This window comes from Podarcis vaucheri, assembly GCF_965113315.1.
Source record: "Podarcis vaucheri genome assembly, chromosome: 15".
Lineage (NCBI taxonomy): Eukaryota > Metazoa > Chordata > Lepidosauria > Squamata > Lacertidae > Podarcis > Podarcis vaucheri.
The window spans coordinates 42,102,089-42,116,587 of record NC_138753.1 but is presented as its reverse complement, the minus strand read 5'-3'; the positions used below and the strand labels follow the sequence as shown (position 1 = coordinate 42,116,587).

Below are 14,499 nucleotides of genomic sequence, written 5' to 3'. Positions count from 1 at the left end.
GTATTATAGCAGGTAAAATCCTGCCAAAAATAGAATGGGTATGAGAAATGCAAACAATCCAACTAGCCATTCAGCAGCCGTGTCTGGAGCACCATAACAATCTGCGCAGGCTGTAATTCTCCCAAACACACCAGTCTTAACAAACTCTTAATGAAAATAAATTGATATGGGGGGTGGGAGGAAGAAGTCACCAAACTAGCAGTTTACTCGTGAGTTGCAATCAGATCAAACCGTGAGATGCACCTGGCTCTGAGAATCTTGTAAAAGGCTCAGTGGGATTCATGGAAAGCGGAGGAGATATTAGAGGGGAGGAGGTAGCAGGAAGTGGGGAAAGCAATCCTGATTTCCCCAAAAGATCAGGGCAGGAAAATGCACTGGATGGTGTGAATAATGCTTGATGTGAGGTTGTCTAACCTGCCTGCAAACAGATCAAAATGAATCCTCAGAATGCAGGTGATGTGGAATAGCAATGAGCAAGAAATTAGTTTGAAATGCATTGGAAATACCCTTTTTTGCCATTTCTGAAACAAAACACAAATTGAAATTCTGTTCCTGTGAAATTTGCACATTTCTGAATTTTGTGGTACAGTTCACCAACCAAACAATGTATATAACGGAGAAAGTATACAGTAAAATGAACAAATTAGTGGAAATTGCTTGCAAAAATTAGGAGAAAATGCATAGAAAAATGTGCGTTTTGGGAAAAATTCACACAAATAATTTTCATGATGATCCCCCCCCGAAAATCAATCAATCAATCAATCAATCAATCAATCACAAGCTTATGCAGAAATGTGAAGAATGGAACTTAAGATGCAGGGGTGGCGATGGGGATGAGAAACTTAGAAAAATAAACATTTGACAAATTGGTGTATCCCTAGCCTGGTAGTAACCCAAGGGTTATTGGTTCCTATTTTGAGGAGGTTTGGACCCCAGAAACTGTGACAAAATAAAATCAGGGGTGAGCAGAAGGTAGGTCTTGATCTGCTGGTCTTGATCCCCTTGCATAGAACAGCAAGGATTTTTGACTCCAAATAATTTAAGAATAGTGGCAAGGAAATGATTTTCCCCAATATTAATAAATTGCGGAAAATAAGAGGACTGGAGGTAATCAGAAGTGGGATTTTTATAGGGAAGGACAATGAGCTTTGTTCAGTTCTGTTACAAATTCAGAATGATTTGTTTCTAAGTTTATATCATTTGCACCAGGTTCTAGGTGGTGGGTATTTGGGTTCTAGTAAAAACAATGTAGATCCTTCAACCCTGAAATTGTCTACTTCCCCGCAGCTGAAATACTTGTAATTAAATAATTATATCAGTCCTGAATCTTCCAACTTCATTGGAAGTTGGTTTACGAGTTCTGGTGTTACGGCAGAGGGAGAAAAACTTTTCCCTATCCACTTTCTTCATGTTATGCATAATTTTATAATCTTCTGTCATATCGCCTCTAAGTCACTTTTTTTTTTAAAAAAAAAAGTCCCCAATGCTGTAACTGTTCCTCTTAGGGGAGTTGCTCCACCCTCTTAATCACTTGGGTTGCCCTTTTCTGAACCATTTCCAACTCTACACTATCCTTTCTGAGGTAATGAGCAATTTTAATGCTCATTAAAATCCGCAGTCCCTCAGGAGAAAGGGTTGATTCTGCATGCAAATCATATGCATTATTATCCTCCGCTGAAGTTTTTCTTTTCTTTTCTTTTCTTTTCTTTTCTTTTCTTTTCTTTTCTGCTGTTCCCACAATGCATCTCAAAAATGCCCCCCTTCAAATGTATACTGTCAGCTTCTATTTATAGTCAGCCTTGTCCTATGCTAGGGCTTGGGACCCTCTTGCAGCCTGAGGGCTACACTCCCTGAGGGCAGCAGAAACTGCAGCAGGGCTCCCCAGACATGGTTGGGTTCCAGACTCGCCCAAGCTGTGGTCACTGGTGGTGGGAGCAGGAGGAGGAGGCAGTGACGGTGCAAGCAGCAGTGCCAGCGGTGCCCCTGGCTCGCCTTGTCTCATGGGGAAGAAGGAGCAGCTCCATTCCATGCCCCATGCCAGAAGCTGGAGAAACTGGGCCTATCCCAGTGCTGCGCTCTGCTCAGCCTCCTCTACCCTCTCAATATTGGAGGGTGGGTGCTGAGCCCCCTGCTAAACAATATCTAGGGGGCTGAGGTGTCTTCAGCCCTAAGGAGTTGGCGCCTATGCCATATACCCTCCCAAACTAGGGCCCAGTTCTGCTTGTAAGGGTCGCAGAATATGCTGCTGTCATGCTCAGCCATCTAATTCAGCCTCAATACAGTGTTCCCTCGGGTTACATACGCTTCAGGTTACATTCACTTCAGGTTACAGACTCCGCTAACCTAGAAATAGTACCTCGGGTTAAGAACTTTGCTTCAGGATGAGAACAGAAATTGTGCTCCAGCGGCACTGCGGCAGCAGCAGGCCCCATTAGCTAAAGTGGTGATTCAGGTTAAGAACAGTTTCAGATTAAGACTGGACCTTCGGAACGAATTAAGTACTTAACCTGAGGTACCACTGTACTGAAATCCAGAGCTAGAGCTCCCTTCACAGATGGCTGCCCAGCTTCTGCTTAGAGACCTCCAGCAAAGCAGAGCACACCATCCCTCTAGGTAACTGTCATATTGCCCATACCATCAAGACATGTCTCCTAATGCTCAACCAAAATCTGCCTCCTTGTAACTTAAAGCAAGAAGCACTGTAGCTTAGTGGCAGAGGATCTGGGTTGCAGGCAGGTAGTCCCAGGTTTAAGCCCCAGCACTTCCTGGTGGAGCTGGGAGAGATCTCTGCCTGAATTCCTCAAAAGCCACTAGCTGTCATTGCAGAACAATAATAAGCTAGCTGGATGAATAGAAAAAGCAGCTTCCTATGTATTGGATACTGGAAAATGGTGAAGATTTAAGGATTAGCATGGAGTTCAATTCAGTTCTTAGAGTTTGCTTACTGCATTGAATCCCATTTTCTTCTGATGCTATAGATGCATTTTCTGCCTACATTACAAAGTTAATTGCCAGATTATTTCTATAGATAGCGTGTGGTGTACAGAGCTGAGAACTATTAATTCCAAATGTGTACTTTACCTCTTTTCTACAGAGGGTGCAGAAATCTCCTGACAGGCTGAAACTAAGGAAAACACCCAAATCAAATTACTTTCAAGCTTCCTTAAAGGTCAATTACTACATTGCAAACCTCACATTTGCTGTGAACTGCTTTTGGTCCTTCAATGTCTAAAACACATTCTATATAATCCCTATGAGGCTATAGCAATAGGGAGGAAAATGACAGCCATACTGTCAGGCCTCTAACAAAATGGGAAAAGCTCTTATAAATATGTTTGGTCTTGTGAATCTTTGAATGACACTGGCATGGTATGAAGAGAGGTTATCTGAAAAGCTTTTCATGTTAGGCTCTCCAGAGAGAAAGCAAACTTTGGCAACCCAAAATCTATAGATTTTTTTTTAAAAAATAAACATAATATTCCTGGTCCAATATATAGACTGACGTTGTGCTACGGTTGTCATATTTCAAAAAGTGAATGTCCAGATACAAAAGTTGTTCAGCTTTTATTCCCCCCTTCCCCCCCCTAAAATCTCAGTAAATAAATAAATGATTTTTTAAACCTATTTTTAAAGGAAATTTGCCAAAAATTCTACACTTCTGATATGGGCTGCCATACGCCCAGGTTTCCCTGAACATTTTTGCTGCTTTTCAAAAATTCCACCTGGACGCCATTTTTTGACAGACAAATCCTGGCTATGTCCAAGAAATTCCAGATGTATGACAGCCCTAGATAATGCAGACATGCCTTTTCACTGTTTTATTTGTCTAACATGATGACTGGCAGCTGAAAATGTGAGATGACTTCACTTAAAAGTATTGACTTAAATCTATATTAAGTTAGCCTTGCTTTAGTTTTATCAGAATCAATTGGACTTAAGGGCGTCATGATGAGCAACTTGTCCTCTTGTCCTACTGATTTTAATAGGGCTACTATCAACACATGTGGTGGGAATGTGGTATCGGGGTGGGGCTGTAAGTATGGCCCCATTTCTGTTGCTACATGCAAGCTCTCTACATGTGAGTAGACACATGTCTAGTGCTTGAATCTGGATCCTTTCCAATGCATTTTGGTTTAGAAGTTCTGGTGTGACATTTGATCTGAAATGGCCCCTTCACCCACTTGGTCATCAAGCAAGAAATCGTGCACGTGTGCATCAGCTTAGAGTCCACTAGCAGCAAAAGTGTCCTCATTAACCTCAGTGTTTAAGAAATGTTCCACACACAGTTCCAATGAGCATGGGGCACATTTCCCAATGCTGGACCTAGTGTAGGAAGCTCTTGCTTATACAGAGCTCAATGGACAAATTCAAAGTTATTCAGAATTATGTATTGTGCGACTGCTATTCATTCCTGTTTGTTTAGGTTTCTGATCATCCAAATTCAGGTAATCTGGTTTAATGAGGGAACATGGTTTTGTTTTTATTTTTTAATATATTAATGTAAAATACTCTCATTGACGTCAACAGTTGAAAGATAAATTGCTTCATCCTTGTTGCAGGGGATTGATTTATATTTTGGTAATCCCACAAAAAGCAATTTAATTTAGCCAAAGTCAATTGAAATAAATCTCCATGGGCAAAGTTATACAGCATACCTGAACTTGTTTAAATTCAATTCCCTTTCCCTGGGGTACTCTATGAAATCCAGGACCAAGAGAGGATTTTGAACAGAATTTTTTGCAGGAAAACATAAATTAAATTAACCCTGTTGTAAAGATGCGTGGGGGGGGGGGGTAGAGGCTTCTTTGACACCATCAAACCTGAATGTCAATCAAGTTTACTGTAGACTGAAGTTTGCTTCAATTCAGCAGTAAAGAGCGGGTTTTTGCAGGAAATGCAATGAGACAAACAGAAAACTGCTCAGACCCATGCCTAGAAACATGAGACAAGTGGAAGACCTCTTGGACTCATGCTTTCTAGGCACAGGACAAGCAGAAATGTGGACAAACTCTGAATCTTACTGAATCACTGTTTCATGCACTTTCACTTCTGTTTCCTTGAGATGGCTCCAAATAACCATGTTCTCCAATCTCCAGCACACGATTTAAACAGATTGAATCTTTGATGTTGACTTGTGGCAAAGGCTGCCTTAAACCCTAGTCTTATCAATGGTTCAACAAGTATCCCCATAATGAATAACCCACATCACAGGGATCTGAACCTCTCTTTCATTGGTCCCTTAGTAAATCCTGCTGCTCCACAATTCTGCAAGTGATAATTACAAAAGGTTGCCTTGCAGTGCAGTGCTGGCTAGTGCCCATTTCGACTGGTAGGGTGGAAGGCAGGGAGGCCAATGGTACACGGAGGCAGAACAATGAAAGGCAGAGCCAACTAATTCTGGTTTTGTCTCCATCTTCCTCCCTAATGACTTCTGCAGGGACTAAAGAGGAGGGACGTAACAGCACAGGCCTCCCCTTGGGGTGGCTGTATGTAAGAAGTCAGGCAGGTAGGGGCTGGCTGAGGGCAGTGCCCCATTTGCCCTCATGGACCAGTGTTGCAATGCAACCTTGTGATATGAATCTCCACAGTTTCCAATTATTTCACATTGCACGCGTACCCTAAGTGAGTGTGTGTGACAACAATAATGGTTGGAATAATGGTTGGAATTCCCAAAAGGAAGCAAAAAGGGATTGAATGACCTGAAGTCTGTAGAGGTAGGCTATTGAAGGGAGAGGTGTGGCCCAGGGATGGGATGGAGTCAAACAAGTACAAAGGAAAGGCAATTGGTGTTGATGAAGGGGCTGGGAATTGCCCCACAAACTCAGAGGGCAGTTTCTTGGCATCATTATTATGACAAAGGTACATTCTTTTGCTACAGAATATTTTCCACCATTACATGCTGCACTTCAAAAATGAATGTACCACAAGACAGGCAACAAAGAGGAACACAGAGAAGGTGAAGCTTCAAAACGACACACAGAGATTTTTGCAAATGCTTTTGGAATAAGGAAATGGTCCCTGTGAGAGGGAGAGGAATAAGACCCACTTCACATCTGCACCACAAATTGTGGGAGCTGCTTCTCTTTGATGATGTCCCATGAGTGAATATTATAACTACATGCCCAGAACTAATCGTATGGATTAGTCCACTTGATTAGCACCCCAGAAGGAGGGAGCGTACTGGTTTGTTATCATAGACCCCCATATGATTTCCTTGCCTATGTGATTGTAGTGTTTCCTCTCCCACATTTTGACCACATGGGATGAAGGAGCCGTTCTCAGCAAGTCTGCCATCCATATGAAGGGTACACAAGCTTCTGAACAGTTGTTGCCAAGTGCAGAATCAGGGCCAGGTCTGAGCTGTGTACTCCCTATTGCAAAGGTGGGAAAGCTCCCCCCCCCAACCTGCATCCTCGAGGGCTGCATTTCTCCATGGACAACCTTCCAGTGGCCACATGCCAGTAGTGGGCAGGGCCAGAGGCAAAAATGGAGGGTGCAATTGCTGTGCCTTGACTTTGTGCAGTAGACTATATTCCAGCCACACAAATGTCCAAGGTCCCCTGTCCCCAGACCTCTCCATCCAGGCAAGCAAAAGGCATTATCACAGTTCAATGACATATTCCAGCCTGGCAAAAACAATTAAGGGATGTATGGAGCAGGGCCAACTAGAGGCCTGGGTGAAGGGATGTACCCCAGGAAGAGCTCCAAAGGCTGGTTGGAGAGGCCTAGGGGGTTGCATTCTGCTCCTGGGACTGAAGTCCCCCACCCTTACCCTTTTGGTGTCTTTTAAGCTATATGGTCCAAAGTTTCACAGGACTGGAATCAACAAAAAGAAAGGAATCAAGTTAAAAGACCATCACATTTCTCCAATTAACTCATGGTTCTGCCTTGTCAAATTCCCCCTTTAGGTGTATGAAGTTCCTCCACGACATAAAAGCTGAGAGCCAGAAAGAAGTTCCTGTGTTGAAACCAATAACAGATATTCATAGATCTCTATTGTAGGACATGCCACAACACTTTCCTCCACCCCACCCCCAAAGTTAAGAGTGCAATGGCTAAACAATTGTAAATAAAACTAACTGAACCTCAGAGCCTTGAAAATAGCAAGGAAATAATAGCAGAATCTCTTGAAGAAGTCCAGCCTCACGTGGTCCCATTTCTGAACCCCACAGATTTCACCTTGCCTGAGATTCCCTCAATAACTTGGATTCAGGCGAAGCTCATGTGCTTTGTTCTACGTTAGCATCATTCCCTTGCTGGCATTCTCCCTTCTGTATTACCCCATTAAAAGCAGCCCCCTCCTTGGGTTGCCCATATTGAAGTACTGCATGTAAACCTCTTCTGGTCCCACCGGAATGATGGATGCCTTTAAATATCCTCTCCGTTATCGCTGACAGAGACAGTGTGTATTTTAATGGTGGGCACTTTCTGGTCCTTTGCAATGTTTCCCCCTGATGTTCTTGCACAGCAGCAAACCTGCAGGAAACCTTTGCTCTTGACTTTGGCTGTCACACAGCTGGCCTTATCCCTGGAGGCTGTGCTCTTGGTGGACACTCTCTGCATGGCCGAGAAGAGCTTCCACTCGCAGACACCGTCCGATTTGGAAATCTTATAGAAGGTTTCTCCGGAGCCGACAGGGATGCGGACAACGTCTTTTGGAGCTTCGGCGACGTGGTTGCTTGCATGATTGAGGTTGAAGCTGAGGGAATATTTGTTGGCTGAGTACCTCCGTGGTGGGAGGCACTGGGCCCTCAGAACATTCTGGAATGCCTTTTTAAACTCTTGACTTGAACAAGGGTAGATGATGGGGTTGATGCAGCTGTTCAGGTATCCCAGCCAAAATGCGATTTTAAAAATTGTCTCTGAGGGCTTGCTCTCGGGAAAGAAAGAACCTGGAATTGAAAATATATGAACCATTACTGGAAATAATAGAAGCACAATTCCTGATTATCAACTAGTTAAGAAAAAAAGTGATGGCAGGGGATAAAGTTTTTGATTGTGCCCACCAGCACCACATTATTCAATTACGTCTCTGGAGATCAAGATGGCTAAAGCTCAGCTTCTAAGTCCTGTTTACTTCACTGCGGGAGACTGAAGCACATGCATGACTCTCTCACTAAAATGCTCTGCAGGGTGGGGTGGGGTGGGGAACAAAAATGGTGGGTCAAGAGGGGGAGTGAGAATGCATAGGGTGAGGCAGCAGAAACACAAACACAGAAACACAGGGGCAGCTGCAGGACAGAAGAGAGACGGGGACACACTCAGACACAGATACCCATCCACTTGTCACATAATCCCATATTGCGAAGGGGTGAGTGGGTGGGTGGAAGGCGTCCCACTCCCAGAAGTACCTGTTCAGGTAATGAGTGTGCTGCAACCCGTTGATGTGGTGCTGGCACTCACCCTTCCTCTGGTGGGAAATGTTCTGTGTGGTGGCTGAGGGACACCAAACAAGTGGGGGACAATGAAGGTCAGCTGGGGGGGATTAAGAACTATGGGGGGGCAGAAACACATAAGGCAAAGGGGCAGCATAGCCTCCAACATTACTCAGATGAAACAGGAGGAAGGAGAAATGTTGGAGGGTATGACATTGCTGGTACTAGGCACACACATTTCACAGAGACTAAATCCACAAATCTTGGTTACAGCTGGTGGTTAAGTCTGAAAAAAGGTAAACCATGAGCCAATATTCATATGATGTTCAAATCCAGCTATGGCTTAGCTCAGCATGGTGCAGTAGCAAAATAGCTAAGGAGCAGTGAAGCAGCTGTGATCTCCTTCCTAGGAGGCCGCACACTTGCACATCCACACTAAAACATGTTTTGACTGATTGGCACCTGCTCCCAAGGGTTGAGACAGAGGACATTTCTGGGCTACCTGCAGAGGCCGGGGACTGAACCTGAGACCTTCTGCATGGAAAGCAAATTCTTTTCCACTGAGTTACAGTTCTTGTCTTCCCCAAATAAATTTCTGGTGAGTCTGATTGTTTAACCTAGCTGATGTATTCTGGATCAGTCAACGTTTTATAAGGCAGGTGCATGCATTATTTACTTAGCTACTCATTTCTTCAATTACTTCTTGCCTTCCCTCTCATGCCTTGTGGGATAGAACTATCCACAGAAATAAATAAAAACAGCCTTAAGGTGGCTTACAATAAAATGATTAAAACTAGAATGAAATATAAATGCACTAATGAACAAACAGTGGAAGTCACATACATATTCAGTAACCTGGCAGCTGAAAAAGACAACTAATGCAAATAAAAAAGCTATTAAAATCAGATAATTTAAACAAATTGACTATCATAAACAGCCCATCAAAGGCTCCAAAGAACAGGACACGCAATAGCTCAGTTGCAGGGGTGGCAGAGTCCCCTGTTTGAAATCCTAGAGAGCTGGTTTCAGTCAGTGTACATAATACTGAGATAGATGGACCCATAATCTGAAACTGATAAGGCAGTTTCCATCTTTCTCATGCACCTGGAAAAAACAAAAGTGATGGTGCCAGAGCATGCATAACTGTGGCAAAACTCATCTCTTTCCAGGAGGGAAAGCAGCAGACATAGGACATCCCAGCTTCATGCCTTCTCCCCCAGCTCTCACAATGCCTGCACTCAACACATCATGGGTTTCCTCATCTCTGGCTGCCATTGGTGGGGAAAGGAAAGCACATGACATAATTATGTCCTCCAATGGTACACTGCAGGGTCAAGGGAGTGAACTCAGTATAGAGGGTGCCCAAAGCATCTCCCATTCATTTGTCTGCCATTTAGGACGGCCACACAGAGAACCCTTTATCTGAAAGAGGTGGTTTAAAGCAGGTGGGGCTAACCCTTTTCAGGCAAAAGGCTACATTAATTCCTGGTCAACCTGCCAGGGTTTGCATGTCAAATTGGGCATGGGGCAAGTATAAAAGTGGGTGTGGCCAAATAGTAATAATGGGTATGACCTTTTTTAAAAAAAGAAAATGTCATCTGGGGGTTGGTTGGCTGGCGCACTCTCACACACAACTTTTGGCATAATGGCATTACAGCAGAGGACCCATTGGAGCAGTCTATTAAAACAAACTCCCGCCCCCCTTAAAAACAGCAAAAATAATTATTGGGGGCCCAGTTGTATCCTTCAACTGTGATAATGCTTCATGCTTGCCTGAATGGAAGAAGGAAGGAGCTGTGTGCTGAAACCTGTGCCTTTTTGCATGGAACGTCGCCCACTGTAGAAAAGTGAGAGTCACATCCATTGATCTGCCTGCCATTGCCCCAGCACTGCCAACCACTGACATGGGGCTCCCAGAAGGTCCCCCATGAGGGAATGCTGCCCTCAAGCTGAAAAAGAAAGTGCTCAGGGCTGACATCAGAGATGGGCGTGGCTGGGCGCCTGTCAAAACCCCACACCCTGGCAGGGGGGAAGGTACCACCACCAACAGCCCCCTCGATCTGTTGCTTTCCCCACTAGCTCATCTATGTTGAGCTGCGTATCTGTCCACCTTGTATATTTTGTTTACTTTGTACTAGTCATCCATTGCAAGATAGGAAGCAGAAATCTTTTCAAGCTCTGCTGCCTGGAAGCCTTTGAGGTGGAAATCACAGGGATCAAACATAGGACCTCTGTGCAAAGCATGCTGCATCCCACTGAGCTATGCCCCCCCTCTTTCCACATTGCCATTGTCTCTGCCTGACTCTGCTGTTAGCGCTCCAAGGCAGTTTGTAATTTCAGCTGTGATTGAATTGCGAGCTTTTCTCCCACCAAAGTAATTAAAACGGGAAGAGCAAAGTGGCTCAAAGCCAAAACAGACTTCCGATTTCTGCAGCTAAAGCCAGGCACAGACGAGTCATAGTTAGAAGTAAAATAACTTCAGTGAGAAATGTTTGTTCAGAGTGCTCACAATGCAAGAATGAGCCAGCAGCTTCTTCTACCCTTAATAACTTAGAGTTCAATCAGCATATAGCAAGCAAATGAATGGGAATGCATGCACAGTGCCACAGTCTACTCAGAGTAGACCCATTAAAATTAATGAACATAAACCAGCCATGTCAATTACCGTATTTTTCGCACTATAGGACGCACTTTTTCCCCTCCAAAAATGAAGGGGAAATGTGTGTGCGTCCTATGGTGCGAATGCAGGCTTTTGCTGAAGCCTGGAGAGCGAGAGGGGTCCGTGCGCACCGACCCCTCTCGCTCTCCAGGCTTCAGGAAGCTATCCCAAGTCTTGCAAGCCCGGCGGGATGTCCCGCGGGCTCGCAAGGCTTGCGGGCAGCAGCCTGCACCCAAAAGCTGGGGACAGCGGGGAGGCGCAGAGCCGCCACCCCGCTATTCCCCGACCTGATCTGGAGGCTGGCGGGGGGAGAAGCAAGCCTGCTTCTCCCCCCCACCATCCCCACAACCTCCAGATCAGGTCGGGGAATAGCGGGATGGCGGCGCTCCGCCATCCCGCTATTCCCCGACCTGATCTAGAGGCTGGGGGAGGGAGAAGCAAGCCTGCTTCTCCCCCCCACCATCCCCACAACCTCCAGATCAGGTCGGGGAATAGCGGGATGGTGGCGCTCCGCCATCCCGCTATTCCCCGACCTGATCTGGAGGCTGGGGGAGGGAGAAGCAAGCCTGCTTCCCCCCCCCACCCAGCCCCACAACCTCCAGGAGAGCCCCACTGCCAGCCCCACAAGCTCGGGGGACAGCGGGAGGGGCGCAGCGCGCCCTTCCCGCTGTCCCCCGACTTGTCTAGAAGGCTGGCGGGGGGAGAAGCCTGCTCCTCCCCGTCGCCAGCCCCGCAAACTCGGGAGACAGCGGCAGGGGGCAGCGCGCCATCCCGCTGTCTCCCGACATGGTTTGGAGGCTGGCGGAAGGCTTCCTCCTCCCCCAGCCCCGCAAGTTCCCAGAGCGATGCCAAAGCTGCGCGCAGCTTCGGCATGGCTCTGGGTCCCGTTCTGGGGGAGGGGGAAGCTTGGGCTTCCCCGCCCCAGCCCCGCGCCTGGCGGGGGGGATTAAATTTTTTTGCCTTTATTTCCCCTCCCAAATCTAGGTGCGTCCTATGGACCGGTGCGTCCAATAGTCCGAAAAATACGGTAATTTCAGTTGGCCTACTCGGAGTAGGATTAGCATGGGATACAACCCCATTCTTTTTATTGTGCCTTTGCAGAGGTTGAAAAGCATTTTGAACACTGTGCATCTTTCAGCAAAGAATACACCTTTGGGTTAAAACAGATGCAGAACTGAGCTGCACCAAATGTTCTCCTATTTTACTTTTTAGGCAACTAATGCAGGGTTGTTTGTTGCCGTTGTTTTCCGATCTGCTACAATTTTTATTCCTCACATAGTTTTTTCACCTTCCAGGATTATTTGCTTGGCTGATACTGGCCAATTAGGGTGCAAGCAGTAAACAGAAAGATAACATGTTGCTACAATATAGTTTGGGTATATGACGTCATAGCCAACCAGTCATAGCCAACATAATAGCTATCAAGACTGCATTTAAACGTTTGTGGCACCCTGGGCAGGTTGTTGTGGCAGCTTCCATTTTCTCTTGGGGTGTAGATCCCGAGAGGATATGGGGATGCAAACTGCCCCACTCAGCTCTTCAGAACTGCAGCACTTATGCTGTCTCCTGGCCTCCTCCATCTTGCCATGAATGGGCAATGTAAGATAAATGTTGTAAGCATTGGGATGGCACAGAGACCTCAGCAGCTGGGGTGGTGGAAAGGACAGGGACCTGCATGTTCCGGCTCTGAAACATGTGTAAACTGCTTGTTGGGGTGGAGGAACTCTGGCAACTTTTGCAGCCAGAAAGGCAGGTGAGGCAGAGGCTGTGGGAGCAACGGGATGGAGGGAGCTCGCACTAACATTGCCAGAACCTCCTTTTCCCCTGCTCCTCATTCCTGGCTCCCCAAAAGCACAGGTGAGAATAGTCTGAGCAGTGAAGAAGGAAGCGCCTTCTGTTTGCACCCTTGAGAGCTTGCTCGTTTTCTGCGAATAGCATCACAAATCAGAAGTGATGGGCAGTTTTATCCAGCCCTACTCCCCACCCCCAACCTCTCTCAGAAAGCACCCAGGCGCCTCTATGGTGCTGGCCCACATGAATGTATTGATGTCTTGAGTCTGGGGTCCAAATCAGCATCTCTGGCCCTGGATAACACATCTAATATCTTGGACTCATTTAATACCTTGGATTTGACCCCCTCTGATCCTGGGCTGTTGTTAGTAGATGAATTATTGAAGCCTAGCAGTGAACTGGAGGCTAACACAGGGGAGCTCAGTTGGCATGTCCCAGTGCCATGATGTGCCAAACTTGATAGCGCTCTTCCCCTGGCAGTCAGCCAGTCCCTCCTTCCATCATGGAGAGATGCTGCCAGTGACAGAGGGGGAATGGGTCCCAACTCAATGTTCACAGGTTGATACAGAAACTACTCCCAAGGACTCAAATCTCAAGGGGGCCCACCCAGAACACCATGATGCTGCCCAGAATTTGAGGCCAAAAGTCATCATACACAATTGGTCAGCTCAAAACTTTAGAGGAGCACTGAGGTCTGAGACTGAAATAATCCAGCACATTCAAGATATTCTGGGGACACATCTGAAATTATATAATGGCCTGTGTTGTAATTGGGTGGATGTACTGTATACAAGGAGACGTGGGTGGCGTTGTGGGTTAAACCAGAGAGCCTAGGACTTGCCAATCAGAAGGTCGGAGGTTCGAATTCCTGTGACAGGGCGAGCTCCCGTTGCTCGGTCCCTGCTCCTGCTAACCTAGCAGTTCAAAAACATGTCAAAGTGCAAGTAAATAAATAGGTACCGCTTTGGCGGGAAGGTAAAAGGTGTTTCCGTGCGCTGCTCTGGTTTGCCAGAAGCGGCTTAGTCATGCTGGCCACATGACCCGGAAGCTGTACGCCGGCTCCTTCGGCCAATAAAGCGAGATGAGCACTGCAACCCCAGAGTTGGCCACGACTAGACCTAATGGTCAGGGGTCCCTTTACCTTTACCTTTACTGTATACAAGCAGTGAGGCAGCACTGAGTTGATTTTTCATGATTTTGAGTCTCAAGGTTCTTGTCCCTAATATATTTGTTGGCAAACAGAGATCTTCTTTCTGAGCTGAAAGGGCATCAAACAGAGCTTGGGAACAGACAGAGAAACTGAAGGCCCCGAATATTGAAGTTGGAGCCCGAGACCAAGGCCCAGAAATGGAGGTCAAAGCAGCAGAGGGAGGGGGCAATGGAGAGCTGAGATTCCAACGTTTGTCACCTTCTCAAATAACACTCAGACACAACCTAAGAAACCCACAGAGCCCAGGAGGTTTTCATCTAGGGAAGGGGAACTGACACTTGCCTGGTGCCATAATAGATTCACAGCTAAACACTTGGTATTCTCAAGATGCAAAGCTGGTGACATGGACAGGTGTAGTGATGCTGGCACTATGGGGAGACCGCCAGAGAGCTCCCTGTATTGACTTAGCAGGCACCAGAAAGATTGTAATATCCCCACATGGAATTTGGCAAGATGGGACAATA

At 46.2% G+C, this 14,499-nt stretch overlaps 1 protein-coding gene across 2 annotated transcripts in view; it reads right to left on the bottom strand.

The window, feature by feature from the left end:
- Nucleotides 1-1,470: 1,470 nt before the first annotated feature.
- The window catches only part of ADRA1A (adrenoceptor alpha 1A), a 63,821-nt gene continuing 50,792 nt past the window's right edge, over nucleotides 1,471-14,499 (bottom strand). For both annotated transcript variants that reach the window (XM_082200535.1, XM_082200536.1), the window contains exon 3: nucleotides 1,471-7,892. In XM_082200535.1, coding sequence (XP_082056661.1) covers nucleotides 7,369-7,892 — 524 coding nt within the window. In that variant the 3' untranslated portion in view covers nucleotides 1,471-7,368. The remainder of the gene's footprint in view (nucleotides 7,893-14,499) is intronic.